Source organism: Silurus aristotelis (assembly GCF_946808225.1).
Source record: "Silurus aristotelis genome assembly, chromosome: 11".
Taxonomy (NCBI): domain Eukaryota; kingdom Metazoa; phylum Chordata; class Actinopteri; order Siluriformes; family Siluridae; genus Silurus; species Silurus aristotelis.
Window position 1 is genome coordinate 24,230,653 of NC_139584.1, and position 18,017 is coordinate 24,248,669.

The 18,017-nt window shown below is 35.9% G+C and overlaps 1 protein-coding gene across 2 annotated transcripts in view; it reads right to left on the reverse strand.

The window, feature by feature from the left end:
- Positions 1-18,017, reverse strand: part of plch2a (phospholipase C, eta 2a) — a 130,289-nt gene that overhangs the window by 107,087 nt on the left and 5,185 nt on the right. For both annotated transcript variants that reach the window (XM_083554646.1, XM_083554647.1), the window contains exon 2: positions 17,234-17,732. In XM_083554646.1, coding sequence (XP_083410772.1) covers positions 17,234-17,396 — 163 coding nt within the window. In that variant the 5' untranslated portion in view covers positions 17,397-17,732. The remainder of the gene's footprint in view (positions 1-17,233; positions 17,733-18,017) is intronic.

Consider the following 18,017-nt stretch of genomic DNA (forward strand, 5'->3'; position numbering starts at 1 on the left):
TTCTGACTAATCAGATTTAAGAATGCGAAAGCACATAGTGGTTTATATAAAGTACATAATAAATTAAATAACCATTTTAGACCAGATCGCCTCCTAAAGTGTAAACCATTTGGAACCGTTTTAAAATGATTCAGCATTATAGAATTATACCAATGAGAAAACGCAGCCCTTTAATACGCTTTAAGTACAGCAGCAAAACAAATAGTTCGTTCCATAATTCTTTTCAAATTGCATCATTATTCGATGGATGTCTTCCATGCATAATTATTTTAAGTTTGTTTAGCAAGTGGATGGCGTTGTATTGTACCAAGGAAGGCATACGTGCACACCCCTTCATGTCTTCTCGTCTTGCCTTTTATTCTAATGCATGTGAGCACAGATATCTCAGCTCTCCTTACACCTCTGGTCTCCAAGCCTGATCTCGAGCCTCTTTTAGAATTCAGCACAAGGAGGTCAGTGCTGGCCAAATCTACAGATATTTTCACTTGGCTACGGGTCTCATGCACCCGGATACGGATGCCAGGCATCTAACATGAATATCTAGACTAGAGTCAGTACTGGCTGGTTTATTTATTTATTTGTTGGTTTTTTTTTTTTCATTGTTGTACTCATGCAGTTGCACAAATTAGCCTTGATTAGCCTTGATCTCTGTAAGTCTGCACACTGGGGGAAATCATTTATCCATCCTTCATATGAATGCGGATGCTGGCCGCGGTTGGCTCGGCATAATCTGTGCCGCACAGCTGTGTTGGTGTTTTATTCACAGTGTTGGAAAGAAGGAAGGATTATATGGAGGAAATGACTAATTAAAATAAGAAATGGATGACTGACTGAATAATTGAATGACTGGCTGATTGAGCAAGACTTTTTATTTTTTTTTGCTTGAAGGTGAAGAATCTTCCCAACCTTACATATTAATAATGAAAGCAATACCTACATTTAAAAGGTAACTAGCTCAGGATCTGAATACAAGGCAAAGCACCACAAGAGTGAGCAAAGCTATGAGTCAGTTTAAACACAGATAAAGAGGGTTTTAGATAAATAACTTGATTAAACCAATCTACAGCATTTAGACCATTCCGGCCTATCCAAACAAAGTCCACTTTACTTTGATATTTGAGAGTTAAGATGCTTCAAAATGATTATTTTTGCATTACTGTGTGAATCCATTGAACAGAACACGCTTGAAACATGGATTTTCATGAATTGCCCATTACAGGTTGTACACTTTGTACAAAAATGTTTAATGTTCAACAATTCACTCAAACCTGTTACCTGAACACATTGACCCCAGTGAAATATATGAAATATTTCACAAGGAAGCTAAGCTCTATTAATTAAAAATCAATTCATTAAAAGATAATTGCAGGAAGAAAATAAAACTTGAGAATGTTGCATGAGATATGTCAAATACAGAGATATATTTTTTGTATACAGACAGATAGATTACTTTTAGTTGGATATAAAAGCATGCATTTTAATAATAAATTTACAAATTTGAATCATTTACAGTATTCCTCTGTTTCTAAGTTACAGCACTGGTGTGTATGAATTATTAAAAAGCAGCCCCAGTGTGTAAAAAAGAGACACTGCATTTGTGCAGGAGTGGTGTCAGGCACTAAGGTAAAGGCTCTCTGTTAGATCTACTTCATTACTATCTGTATTTAGGGTTTTAAAACAGATAGATATCTGTGTGCTCCCTGTGAGAGGTTTAGTAGCACTTCAAAACGCGCCTCATCTGCGTCGCCTCCTTTTCTCCGATCACGCTGACCCCGGTGAGCTACAAAAGCCTGCAGTCCCTATTATGGCAGCACAATGCAGGTATGCTGGGCTGGACCAGGAAAAGAAAGTGCTCTTCGAATTCAGTTCAGCCGACAACAATGCGTACCCTGATGGCCTAGATAGAGCAATTCAGGCTGTTTGTAGTCGCTGGCTCTCATTTGCCCAGGCTCATTAAACGTCTGGGGAAATCGCCACTTTTAGATCTCCTGACAAATGCAAAAGCAGAACGTGTGTGTGTGTGGTGGCCATGGATATCAAATATTGATACATGTGAGGTCTGGAATGACTATTAAAGTTGATAATTTCGAGGAAAATATGGGATCGGAACAACAGCGGTTGGTCATTATACCTACCAGATGTGGTCCAAGGACGAACAACCTGTGAAGAAGCGACAAGGCAAAAGGTGTTCAAGATTTATTCATGCATGCAGGGAGTGAGGGACGACCCACAGAACAGCTACTAGGTAAAAAATGTTAATACTGTCTATGAAGGTGTCAGAACACACGGCACATTGTAGCATGTATGTGCCTATTTCCCCTATCAACCTACTTAGACCATTGAACAATGGAAGAAGCGTAATGCACCCTGCCTGATCTGCTGGACAAACAAGTCCAATCCATGGTGGTCTCACCTTACAACATTACAGGGCCTGGTGCCAGGTACCACAGCACACCTACAGATGACTTCAGAGCTGCCCTAGGGGAGCATTTGAGACATGCACAATATTAATGCAAGTGGGTTTAATGTTATGGCTGATCTGTTTATGATACTTACTATGTCCAGTATGCTGTACACACCAGCTACTGTATACCACTATCAGAGACCCAGATGGTGAAAGTTTTTTTATGTAACTTAAAAGATTTTGAATACTATAATTGAAAACAATTCAATTAGGATTTGAAAAGCCTAATAATAAAAATACTATTAATAACTCAATCACATCAACAACAAAAAAACAAGTCAGACTGTAACAAACGAACAAAGGAAAAACTAAATAATATGTTAACTCATTTTACTGACATATGTAAGGAATACAACTTTTTATAAAAAGGTAATCATAAAGGAAGCAATCATTTATTCAAAACCATTATTGTCAAATGTAGTATATAAGGAAAAGTGCAAAAAAAAGATAACGAATTTTTAAAGCTCAGAAAATCTGGATTCCCAGGGGATAAGGCAGTTATAACAACACAGGACAAGTTTGTAAAAATTAGAATTATACATTTTGTACAGTGTTGGTAGGTCTTATTTTAATCTATGATCAATAACGTGACCTAGCTATTGTTGGAAAACGCCTATTTCTGTCAGCACAAATTGGGCTCGTATGGAGCTAAATCCCTATCTCTTGGTAAGAGGAGCATTAGCTTTCATTACTTCTGTATAGAAATGCCCACTTATTTGTGTTGAGTCAGCAACCCTTCCAAATTGCATGTCCAAGCTCTACAAGAGCAAGATTCACATGCATATAACACAATTCCTCCAGTAAATTTGGAAGATTATTAGAAAGCACTAACAGATAATAACCAACACGTATTATATGGAATGGAATATGTTTAAAGGGTTTGAATATGTAACAGTATGGATTGCTTATCCATACAGTATGGATAAACTATACATGTGTCAATTACAGCTTTAATCAATATAATATAATCAAGATTAGAAATTTATAAACTATTGTAGAAGCAGTCTTTTATTTCACAACAGCAGATCTGATATGCAATGCAAATTGCATATATGAGCTTGAAGCAAAAAGTATATGAGCTTGACTCACTTGAACAATTGCAAAAGCTATTTAAACGCCGTCGCTGTGATTATAAAGATGCAGTGGGAATAAACTGCTCTAAATGCACTGGCAACTGGCAGAAGACTTTATTTCCATATAAAATGCACCGTACTTGACGATAATCCTTTACAATGTCACACCATGTCTATCACATTTGCTTAAAACGAATTCAAACGAGACCTTCACTCTTTGCACTAGTTCCACTTTCTGTGACAAATGAGCATTTCAGTGTCTGCCTTGAGCCTCTGTATTGTTTGAAGTGATGTAGTGAGGGGTTTAGAAGGAGAGGAGAATGCCTAAATTAAACGTTGCTTCACTGCTCTGCATCTAAAAAAAGAAAAAGATGTCTATCTTTGGAGCTTCTTCCTTCATGGACTGGCACTCCAGAATCAGGTGTGGAAGGAAGAACAAATATTGATGTAGCATACCCTGAAATGTAAGTCGTTTCATTGTCCCCATGTAGAAATGCATTTTAATAGTAGCAAATTATGTTATATGTTTTTATCTCCTCTTTAGTCTAATCAACAACTTGCATTTAACTGATGTCAGAGATGGAGAGAAACTCCTCAAAGCTGTATAATCAGTGCCAGAAATCTCACAAGCTGCGTTCTAGTACTTTGATGTGTATGAAGCAATTAATTGTACATGCATAAAGCTTTTGTTTTTTGTTTATTACTGATGCTAAGGGCATTCATATTTGATTTGACATCACTTCCTGAACTTCAGCAAAACCATCCTAAGTAAGATTTCCTAGTTGAGAGTTTTCTTTAGTTTTGTTTTTTTTTTATTTGTAGTTTCAAGATTTAGTCAAATGTAGCTCATAGCATTCTCAAAGCACATATGCAAAACAAGTGTGCTTTGTAGCAGCTTCGCAAACAAATGACTAATGTTTATGCATTAGTTTGGTCCTAAAGTTTTTTACTACAGCCTTCAGCACATTCCTTTAGGAATAAGAAAAGGTACGGAGAAAATCATTATAACTCACCTATTGTCTAGATATGTCACAATGCAACACATTTGCATTAATTCCTTAGTCAAATAATGAATTATGTATACACATGTAAACACAGAAGCACATTGGTTTTGTCCTAATTGCACAATACTACAAAATAAAAATAAGGATAAAAAAAAGAGTTCTAGATTGCTTCAGTGCTGGAAGATTCCATAAGACTCTTTGCTAAATCATATTTCAATGACTTCCCTTAGATTCATAATATACAGTATGTGAGTTTCAAGTTTAAAACACATTTTATTCACTTTTTTACTGTTCACTTTCTTTTTTCTTTCTTTTTTTGCAAAAGGGCCACCTGTATGGCTGGTAGTAACACTTTCTGATTTACCAATTAGCAAACGAGTTCTTTTGTATATTTCAGTTTCCACATTAACATTCAATTTCTTATCGACAGATTACATTGTGCAGCAGCAGTTGGGGGTTAAATGCCTTGTTCTTGCACAGCAGCTGTACTTACAATAAAACACTGATTATTCCAGCGATCAGATCCACATAATAACTGCAGTCTATTGCTTATTAGCCTTCCTGCAATACTAATAATGCATCATTCTCAGTGTGTAATTAGGGTTTTTAGCACTCTGCCTAGTACACAGCACAAGAATCCTGTAAAATAATTTAAAATATATACATAAACACAAATGCTTAATCGTGTAATATGTCTACTATTTCAGTGAAGTAATGACATTCTATAATCCTTATTGTTTAGGTCTCTGGAAATGGGTCATTTCAAGATATCATGAAGTTTATACATATAAATATAAGTCAAGTTAAGAAATTTCCAGTGCCTATAATTTAAAGAACAATCTGTAAATCTGTAATGTTCTTTAGAATATCTTTTAATTAAATACAACATATGGACAATTTTATAGATTATTTTTTTTTTTGCACAATTTATTTGTTCTGTGATTAATATATATATATATATATATATATATATATATATATATATATAAAGACTTTAAAAAGTCTTTAGACTTTAGAATTTAAAATTTATATCCATGTTTAGAAGCTCCCCTTTAGAACCGTTTTTGTCAGGCTGCAGACGCGGAAGCAGATAAAGTCCAATCATGTTCTTTATTGAGGTGCAAAAAACAAAACACTCATACACCAATGAAAACAAAAGCAAACCCAGACATCCGCTCGTAACGAAGTATCCACTATGAGCGCGAATGTCAAACGCCTAATCCCAATGCAAGTAAAGCTTTCGGCAATGAGTACTTCAATAAGGAAATGGAGTTCGGAGAAATAGCCAGCGGTGAATCCCGGCGTTTGAGCAGCCGCGCGATTTACCTGCATGACAATACAACGACCGACAGCCTGTGACTCAAGAACGTGAGTCTATGTAGTCTGATCTTTCATGAGCCACAGCTGTCGGTAATCTTGGGAAGCAGCGTGACTGCTATCGAGGGGGGCGTGGCAGGGTGAATCTCTGACAGCTACAGACGGGGGCGTGGCAGGGTGAATCCCTGACAGCTACAGAGGGGGGCGTGGCAGGGTGAATCCCTGACAGTTTTAGATTTTTTGCTGCCTAAAATTGACATTTTATAATAATACTGGTAGCAAAACCCATAATCTGCAAGCATAACCTTAATCAAAAAAGAATGCCAAAATGTGTAACTTAGCTTAGAACTTAGAAAGAAAATTCCATCATTAATGTGGAAATAAGTATCTGATTACAGAACTCACAGAACTTTACATCAGCTATAAATTATAAATATTTTTATTTTTATTTCTTTCCTTTGCTGCTGTAACAAAGTAATTTCCCCACTGTGGGACGAATAAAGGTACAGTGAGGAAAATAAGTATTTGAACACCCTGCTATTTTGCAAGTTCTCCCACTTAGAAATCATGGAGGGGTCTGAAATTGTCATCGTAGGTGCATGTCCACTGTGAGAGACATAATCTAAAAAAAAAAAATCCAGAAATCACAATGTATGATTTTTAAACTATTTATTTGTATGATACAGCTGCAAATAAGTATTTGAACACCTGAAAAAGTTAAAGTTAATATTTGGTACAGTAGCCTTTGTTTGCAATTACAGAGGTCAAACGTTTCCTGTAGTTTTTCACCAGGTTTGCACACACTGCAGGAGGAATTTTGGACCACTCCTCCACACAGATCTTCTCTAGATAAGTCAGGTTTCTGGCCTGTCGCTGAGAAACACGGAGATTGAGCTCCCTCCAAAGATTCTTTATTGGGTTTAGGTCTGAAGACTGGCTAGGCCACGCCAGAACCTTGATATGCTTCTTACAGAGCCACTCCTTGGTTATCCTGGCTGTGTGCTTCGGGTCATTGTCATGTTGGAAGACCCAGCCTCGACCCATCTTTAATGCTCTAACTGAGGGAAAGAGGTTGTTCCCCAAAATCTCGCAATACATGGCCCCGGTCATTCTCTCTTAATACAGTGCAGTTGCCCTGTCCCATGTGCAGAAAAACACCCCCAAAGCATGATGCTACCACCCCCATGCTTCACAGTAGGAATGGTGTTCTTGGGATGGTACTCATTATTCTTCTTCCTCCAAACACGTTTAGTGGAATTATGACCCAAAAGTTCTATTTTGGTCTCATCTGACCACATGACTTTCTCCCATGACTCCTCTGGATCATCCAAATGGTCATTGGCAAACTTAAGACGTGCCTGGACATGTGCTGGTTTAAGCAGGGGAACCTTCCGTGCCATGCATGATTTCAAACCATCACGTCTTAGTGTATTACCAACAGTAACCTTGAAAACTGTGGTCCCAGCTCTTTTCAGGCCATTGACCAGCTCTGGGCTGATTTCTCACCTTCCTTAGGATCATTGAGACCCCACAAGGTGAGATCTTCCATGGAGCCCCAGTCCGAGGGAGATTGACAGTCATGTTTAGCTTCTTCCATTTTCTAATGATTGCTCGAACAGTGGACCTTTTTTCACCAAGCTGCTTGGCAATTTCCCCGTAGCCCTTTCCAGCCTTGTGGAGGTGTACAATTTTGTCTCTAGTGTCTTTGGACAGCTCTTTGGTCTTGGCCATGTTAGTAGGTGGATTCTTACTGATTGTATGGGGTGGACAGGTGTCTTTATGCAGCTAACGACCTCAAACAGGTGCATCTAATTTAGGATAATAAATGTAGTGGAGGTGGACATTTTAAAGGCAGACTAACAGGTCTTTGAGGGTCAGAATTCTAGCTGATAGACAGGTGTTTAAATACTTATTTGCAGCTGTATCATACAAATAAATAGTTTAAAAATCATATATTGTGATTTCTGGATTTTTTTTTTTAGATTATGTCTCTCACAGTGGACATGCACCTACGATGACAATTTCAGACCCCTCCATGATTTCTAAGTGGGAGAACTTGCAAAATAGCAGGGTGTTCAAATACTTATTTTCCTCACTGTATATCTTAAATGTAGATCAGTGTTAAGTAGGGATTTGGACACCCCAAAGAGGCCACAATATCTTTCTAAAAGCATAGTATTAAGCCAAAACAGCTAATAACTGTGGGCAGAGCATCTCTGTGCCAGACTAAGAGCAAAATTTACGCTGATGGCCATTCACATTACCCCAATACGGCTGTCTGATAGGAGCCTAACTGCAACATTACGGCCTGCTGAGAGCACAAGCTGAGCACTAACCGAGGATATATTTACAGCAACATCTGCTTTCACTGATAATATGCAACGATTAGGGGTCCTTCTGTTTCCCAACACTCGTCTGCACGTGCAAATAGAAAAACCTTATTACACCTTATATACATTGACGTGAAATATATTTACGCCCATTTCTGTGTAATCTGTTGTAACTTGCAACATTTACAAGTCACAGTTGGAGGTAAGGCATTGTATAGGATGGGGTAGCATTAAATTTCCCTTCACTTGAACGAAATGCAAAAAGCAAGCTTCATGGTCATTTGGTTTATATGGGTAGGAGTGAAAGATCTTGAGTTGCCTGCTAAAGTTAACACCTTTAAGAACAATTGGAGCTCTGACTGCAACCCAGGCCTCCTCAACCAACATCAGTATCTGACTTTACTAACGAGGCTGAGCACAAATCTCCAAATTACATTCCAATATTTTGTGGAACATCTCAGAGTAATGAAGGGAATTATAAGAGCAAATGGGGACTAAAAATGGAACAGGATGTTTAAAATCACATATGAATTTTATGGCCAATTGTTCACAAACTTTTGCCCATGTAGTGCAAGTAGTACTGGAATTTGTAATGAAAAAAGTCTATTAGCAAAGTCAAGAAAATGAGCAGAACACTTTTTGTTATAATGTATTAAAAATTGAGGCTGTAGTGTGACGCATGAGCTATAACACTATACACTATTCCATTTCCATTCCATAACTCTTCATATTGATATTGATTTGCATTAGATTTTTCTTTTTTTTTCTGCTGCAGATGCTTTTTAAGCAGTAAACCAGTCAATAGTCATATATCAGATGATGTTCCAACTCATGATATTGTCTACATGGCAAATATCAGAACAGGTCAACTCATCAATAGCAAAGTTCGCTATTATTAACAACACAGCTGCTCATTAATAATTCATCAATTCTTTACTTTCTGCTTTACAATTTAAAAAAATGCTGTTTTTCCCAGAGTTTCAGAAACACCCAATATTTTTGAAGAGAAATTCACTTTTTTAGACCAATGTCTAACAGCTTAAAGCTAAGACTGATTGTATAGTCTGCAATATGCAGATTAGGGAATTATAGAGGGCAGATAAAGACGTCTGCCAAATGCTGCAAATATAAATCAAGAATATATAACAAAAATTATGAAATACAACTATACATTATTCTGAATTTCCAGTATTTTCTCCAAAACTACTAGAATAATCGCACAGTGTTTGGTAGCAATGATCCAGATTATTCAATGCCATTTAACTTTTTATAATAATGTATGATTTGATTGATTGCTTTTATACATTTATATTTACTTTATTATGCACACATTCATGTAAATAGGTTAATTCTTATATTTTATCAGAACTTTTGTATGTGTAAAGCATTTTCAGATTATGGGATTTAAATAAATATGCAAAACGGGATCCTGCTGCTCTTGTTTAAAATAAAATAGAAATTTGCTATAAGCAATAAAAACAATATATTAGAAATTTCACCTAACTTGCATCAGTGAGGTCTAAAACAAAGTGCTGAGGCATAAACCCAATAACTTCAAAAGGCATTTGGCATTCCTACACACAATATTTTTGTAGAGGAAAGTACACTTCTCTTTCACAGACCCAAATCTAACAGCTTGAAGCAGAGACTTCATGATAATATAGTCAGCTTTGTTTCCTCCTCCAACTGTTGCAAGATCTGATGAATAACAATGCAATTAAGGAACACACAACAATTTTTCTGGAAGTGTGAAGTATTTTTTGTTTCTTCGTGCTAAAAAGTCCTCCTTCATTGGCAAGGGCAAACTATAGTATTTAGCCAGAAATAGCTTGTCCCGAATTGGAGCTATCCAATTTCTCTCCTTTGCCCCTGGATAGTTAGTTAAACCCCAAAGAAGGACTGTATAAATTATTACGTGGAAGAAGGAATTTTCAAGGGCATGTCAGCTTTGTTAAAATGTTATCAAACACGCAAATGTCCAGCGCTACAGGAGATTTATTTGGATAAAAAAAAAATCCAGGCCACTGGGATATAAAGCCTTTGGACAAGGAGAAACTTTGGACAAGGAGAAAAAAAATTGACTGTATCATTATAGAACAGAGTTTGTTTTAATTCTCCTGGGTATATACAACTGTCAAATCATTATTTTTCTTGTTCCTGAAAGCAGATGGTCCACGTTGTTTCCCAGAGTAATAACCAATAATAAAAAAAAAACATGGTGTGAGAAAAATTTAGCAAAAACAAACAGATGTGCAGGGAGAGGAAAGAATAAGCTGTAGCTAATAGTTTTAAAATCTGGGGAGATGACATGCAAATTCATATTTTCCATGTGCACATTTTGTCTCCAGGAGAAAATAAAAAAAAAAGAAAGTTAACAAGCGAAAGCTCTGAATCTGTATATATTTAATTACTTCAACGCTTCAAGTCCTCCCATAAGAAATGCTGTCCTATTTAAAAATAGCTACTGCATAATGTGTAGGAAATGGGGTGGCCATTGAGAATATATACATTCATACATATAATACAACACATATTCTCTCTCTCTCTCTCTCTCTCTCTCTCTCTCTCTCTCTCTCTCTATATATATATATATATATATATATATATATATATATATATATATATATATATGTATATGTATATATGTATATATATATATATATATATATATATATATATATATATATATATATATATATATATATATGTATATATATATATATATATATATATATATATATATATATATATATATATATATATATATATATATATATATATATTGTAATTTCCAGGCTATAAAAACGCACCCATATAAAAGCCCACTGAATTTTACAAAGATTTTTATTTTAAACATAAATAAGCTGCACCTGTCTATAAGCCGCAGGTGTCTACATTGAAACTAATGAACTTTGCTCAGGCAGTGTCTGTTACACTGTGTAATGGGTGAAAGATGTTGCGCTTCCCTTAGGAGCATAGAGGTATTTTGGGAATAGTCTTCGGCGCATTTTTCCGGTATTACTGCATGTGTGCAAGACCGAGGAATATGTCCTTAATATTTTCTGATGCTCATTTCTAATTTTCTTTGACTAACCCGTAACGCTGTTGGCAAAAAAAATTTTGGTTTTGGAAACCTGTCTGTGCTTATATGATTTCTATTGCAACTGGAGTTAGCGAGCTCTCCCTTGACCCAGACTCAATGCGTTACAACGGCTTGTATCTAAACAGTAGCCGACCAAGAAAGTCATTGTTTACTGTCTTCCTCCTTCCTTTCACAACTATTTCTCTCGGGAGTTTATCTTTTGGCATCGTCGTGCGTTTCTCCCGATGCCGTACAGCTCAGAACACAGGTGAGGTGCATTTTTTCGTTTCCGTTCAGAAATTTCATTGGTCTAATGTTATGGGGTTCGGTTTTTTGGCTTGAAGTTTGTGAAACCGGGAAAAACCCAGGAAAAATTCATTTTAAAAAAATGTGTTGTTTAAGCCGCGGTGTTCAAAATGTGGGAAAAAAGTAGCGGCCTATAGTCCGAAAAATACGGTGTGTGTATATATATATATATATATATATATATATATATATATATATATATATATATATATATATATATATATATATATATATATATATGGCATCAACATTACATATATCTGTGTGTGTGTGTGTGTGTGCGTGCAATAAACATAACAATAAAAACGGCCTTTTATTAAAATTTATTCTACATTAGTAGCTTCTTAATGTCCTACTGAAAGCTACAGCACCAATTAAGAAGAAGAAGTAATATTCAGTACAGTCTCACAGCACACTCAACACAAACACATACACACACAGGGCGGATTATAAATGGGATGCATGAAAAAAGCAAACGCATCAGCAAGCTTCTATTGTAAACATTTCCAAGTAAGCGCCAGCACTGACTAATGCCTGAAGCAATTCAGTTGTAAATATGATCTAATCTTCATGGTTTACAGTATAACAAATGATGTTCATGATAGCATTGTTTAGTAATTATAATGGTGGGGGGAAAATGCACTATATGGGACATGAAACAAATCCTGCCCTCTACTGGGAACTGATGAGTTTAATCAGTATAACATAAACCAGTGATTTTCAATTCCTTTATTTGTTTATTCATTTGTTTGTTTGTTTGCTTGTATGTACAGTACATATTTATTTCATTAGCATTTTTTTTTTACAAGAATACAATCCTATTTGTCTATTAATTAGAATTGAGCTTTTGAGATTAGTTCTAATACACATTATTTCCAAACAGACATTACACTTGGTTTTGAGTTTTTAAATAAAACCCAACTCAATTAAACTTATTCATAAATTCATATATAAATATACACTTCGATAATGGTGGGTTCAACTGCAACTACATTAACCAAATGAAATCATAGCCCTCCTTGCTATGCTACATTCACCCCACACTGAGAAATTTTTTTTCTTATTAAACAAGCAAATAAAGCCATGCAAGTTTCTGTAGATTAATTGTAGATTATTTGTAGATTAACAGAATCATCGAATATTATCTTTTTTTTCAGGTGGTATAATTCACAAAGCAGACAGGGTGTAGAGGTATAATGCCTTCTACTGTAGTCAAAGCTGCACTAAACGGTGTGAAGCAGCTTTTCAAATGACATTATATTCCAGCCAAATGCTTTTGCTAATAGCGACTCAGCAAACAGACGCCTCAAAATGGAGTGTCTAGACAAGTGTTTACTATTTTTGACACCATATATGGGTAACCGTAACCCAGACATGGTGGGTGATCACCTCGATGTAAGAAAATCCAAGATGATCGCTAACTCAGCATAGTGCATTATATCACAAAAGAAGACACACACACACATACACACACACACACACACACACACACACACACACACACACACACACACATATATATATATATATATATATATATATATATATATATATATATATATATATATATATAATATATATATGTATATATATATATATATATATATATATATATATATATATATATATATATATAGATATAGATATATATATATATATATATAGATATATATATATATATATGTGTGTGTGTGTGTGTGTTTGTGTGTGTGTGTGTGTGTGTGTTATATATGTTTTGAGCTCTGTGTTGTACTGTGTGTTGTACTGTGTTTTGCAGCACCTTATTTTATCCATAACTGCATAGAATGAACATAGCATCATGCAGTGAGTATTGAAGCAATGACATGCATTAAACAGTGAGCAAAGCTAATCATCTGCTACTTACTCAAACACTAACAACAAGCTCATAACAGTGACATAAGTGACTCAGTCACACTTACAAGTTACTTACAATCATAAAGTCATAACTATGACATGGCATGTATTTATTAGTAGACGTAGGAAATGATAAGACATTGAATACACTGTATTTGTGTACCTGTTGCTACACAAACTACTTACTCTGTATATATTAGAAAGTTTATCCGTGAGGCTGACTTATAATTACGACACAGCTAATATGGCAGTAACATGTAGGACGTATTTTTGAACAAAGCCACAGATTGTCTTACGGGCCACACCTGATCATGGGCTGTTGGTACACGCTGTGGGTCGGATTAATGTGAGTTTGAAGTCATTCAATTATGGCTTGGAAATCAAACGGGAAAGGCCCGCCAGCACAGCAGATGGAAGATTAAAGAGGTATTAGAAGATCTCTTTGTGTGGTTATAATCCCCATTAGAATGTACTGATGTGCAGCATGAAGTCTGTTCAAAATGTCATGACATGAATGTATTTTTTTCCTACCTCACAGAAGAAATAGGACCAGAAATGATTGATATGATGCATTCCATTACAATTCCTATTACAGTGTTATGAGATTCAAATAAAGCAAGCACAATGTGTTATGGAATTACTGAATGCATTGAGCACAGAGGAAAAAAATAAGTCAAAGCTACAAAGTGACATTTTTAAATAAACACCACAGCCGGTTTAGAAATAGCTGGTTCATACTGCTTTTTCCATCTTAGAATTCCATCTAAAACCGTATTGAAACTTTTTATTACCAACCACATCAAAATGCAGTATTACATATTGTCAACAAAATAAACAGATTTCCTATTTTCGAAATGCATAGACATGCTAGGCTGCTAAATCCGCTTGCCTAGTCTGGGTTAGCTAGCAAAGCTGCTTTTCCAACCACATACAGGCTTGATAATCGAATGCAAATTTTATCACAAGTTTTTCTTTTCTGCAAAGTACTCTTTAAGTACCTCCAATACCCCTACGTGCAAATACATCCCCTGTTAGTAAATACTGGCTTGTGACGTGTTTCAGAACTGAAGCCATGTAACCTTGTAACTCATGCTACACAGTGTGTAGACAATGGTTCAATGAAAGAAAACAGGTGATATGAGACATACATAATAAGCTAATGTGCTAAACAGATTAAAAATCAATAAACAAATAAATAACCGTATTAACTGGTAACACAGATTTCAAATGTTCAAAATGACTAAATAAGTCTGCGTCTGGATTTCAAGCTGTTCTGACTGACACTATCTCATAAACATTGTGTCATCTATTGTCACATACTGCATACATAGGAAAAGGATGTCCCACATTGTGCTAGTCAGAGCTGGCAGCTAGTCAAGAGAAAGAGAGAGTATAAGAATGGAAACAAACAGGAGACAGAGTGAAAGAGACAATTTTATCAGATGAAAGAGGATTTAGGACGGATTTAGAATTGGGCTTTATAGTTTTCCTGCTCAACAGTGAAGGCATATATTTGTTCTCTATCATGAAGGGACATTAGCGAATGAGACTGTAGAGTATCAACCAATTTATCCATTTTGTAAGCTTTGTTGAATCTAGAATATAAAGCATCCAAGATCGCCATATTAAGGCTAACAGGACTTGTTTATTTTGTTGCTTTTTATTTTTCAGACTAGACGACTGCAGACCCACTTTGTGTAAATTACCCGTAAATGTGCTGCGTTTTGACTTGCATGCTAACACTATCCAATTCATAGTTAATATTTTCGACAGGTTGCAAAACAAACTAGGCAAATTAGGCAATAATGCAGAGAGGACACAGATCAGGGAATATAAATAAATAAATAACTGGCAACCAGAGGTGATTCACTGGATGGGTTTGCCTGATGTTAATGAACTATTTAGCATGTATGAGTGCTAAATAGCCAATTCAAAGCCAAACAGCTTTCTCGTTATGTTTCAGCAATACTGGGGCACTATTTAATTATATCCTTATATGCTTGGGCTGCATCGAAAATGGTGGTATCAAATCTGTGGTGTACAGGCAAACTAGAAATATGATAGTTTGTCAATACAATACTTGTGTATGCATCAGGGATTATTTAAAAATGGCATTCACAACTATAGGACAAATCTATGCACTGGAGAAGAGCAAACAGTTTACTTTTTTCAAAAATAGCTTGTAGGAGTAGCAGTAAGAGAGAGCAAAATTCTTAAATCTAAAAACTTGGAAAAGAGCATGAATTTGCATTATGATCGCTAGGTCTAACTTATAATTATTCTCAAGCACTCTCTAGTGCTGCATTTCCCGTCATTCAGTTTTTAATTGACAAAGCACTCTAATCCCTTAAAAAAGACTACATCAGGAATACTATTCAAAATACAGGATGAAGTCTGGGTCACTGCCTTGAATCGTCTCAAATTTGTTTTAACTCTCCATTTGAATTGTAATAACATATTCCTACCACAGAGGCGCACAAATCCCCAAGGTTACATGCTATTGTTTATGGAACATTCTATAAGAATCTGTCATTTTAAAAAGAGCAGTGGAATTTACCCTCCATTTGCTAAAATGCAGAAATGTAACTAAAGTGTGCAAGCACACAGCCTTTTATACATAGCTGCCATAGCAATTGCCAGAAAGTTCCAGCTCTTTGTAAATATTCTGTATTATTACAACTAAGATGGAGATACGGTTTTACTGTAATTAACTAGAAATTCTTTCATTTTGAGTGGTCAGTGAACGGAATAAATGTTTACCAATTACAAACTATACCACAACCCTCTACATATAGGTAGTCCCTGACTTACGATGGAGATGCTCTACAAAGACCCCATCGTAAGTCAAGACATAGTCTACACAGAATTGTGATTGGTATGGGCTGGTATACTGTAATTTGTTAATAAGTTAATAAGTTAATAAATACAGTACACAATTTTGCAAAATAGAGCAATTTACAGTACTGTAATGTATAAACTATACAGTTTATAAATGTGGCAGTGCACAAGCAACGGTTTGAGAATGGAGGTCGAAGCCTGGTGAAACGAGTGGTAGGAAGCACACCTGAAGCTGATGAGACTAATCAGTGTACGGCAACAAAATGAGAGAGACAAGAGCTAGGGGAATGTCTACATCCTGGCAGCATCCCAATGTTTTGTACCACATATACAGTACACCGCTACATTTGCCTGCCGCACAAAACTGAAAGGATTTGTACAATTTTGTCGTCATTGTAAGATTGAACTATCGTAATTCAGTGGCTACCTGTATATGCAAATTTTGTTCTCATTTTTTATAAACAGCAGAACCAGAACACTGTGTCTGACAGGCATTTTTTAAATAATGCTAACAAATCATTAGTAATGCGTTCTCTGTAATTGCTTGTGCAGTTATTAAAAACTGTGAGCTCAAATAATCAGCAAGACCTTTCGTAAGGATTATTACACATGTCTGTGGGTCATTACTATTTAGACATTATGAAGACATAAGACAGTTTAAGTGTGAGTGTCTGTATAGGCTCGGCAAGCTTCAAAAAGACAGTAGTTTTTTCATAATTGGTACTGAACATTAAGACATTGTGCTTCAACCAGTGTAAACAACAGTTCTCCTTTGAAAAGCTTTCATGTCTGCGTATGAAAACTGATACTGAATCATTGCTAACCACAAGCTCCTATAACTTTAATGTTTATTTGATCTTTATTATACTCAACAAGAACAGAACGAGAAGCACAGCTTTTGAGTATTGATAGATATCTTTTTGCTCTTAGCCAGATCGACTTACCTACACCGATGAAGTTAGCAGCCAAGAAGAAGTTCCAGTGTTGGCTTAGACAAGAATCACTGTCGTTTGTAAAGCCCCATGATTTCATGGACAGACTTGGAGATTCCGTGCCGACGCTGTGACCTCCAGACTGCAGGGATGTATTCAGAGATACTGTATCCATTTTTTTATCTCAAATTGGAAAAGGACTTTTAAGGGCACAGGTGTATAAAAAAAGGATGCATCAAAATAATTTATGGTCTGGTATCACTGGTAGCAGACGCCGTCAACCCAAGATCTCTTTAAATTCCACAGCAACACTCAGTCTGACTAAAGCTGGTGTTTCACCAGGCATTCAGCAGATGTTCTCATTGAGCCTGTAGTGGTTAAAATGTCTGGAGATAGCAGGACGTCTGGTTGGGCTTGATGGGCTGATGATGGTGATAGGTTTTCTAAAAATCCTTTACAGCTGTTTCCACTGTACTTCGGCTCCCAGGCAGATGGCTAAGGCTGAAACAAGCTAGAACAAGAAAGTACAAAAGTCAATTGACAGCAGTTCAGTTTTGACTATAGTCGAGAGAACTTTTGTACTTGAGTGGCATCTGTCCCTTAAATATTGTCAGTTAACCAACATTAAGACTTAATATAAACCAACATTTAGACTCAATGTCAACCAAAATTTAGACTTAATATAAACCGACATTTAGACTCAATCGGAGTCGAAACACCCCAGTTTCCTGACAGACGAGAACCTTACTGCATTTTGTTGCCTTGTACTGTAACTTGTGCAATGAAAATTCAGTTG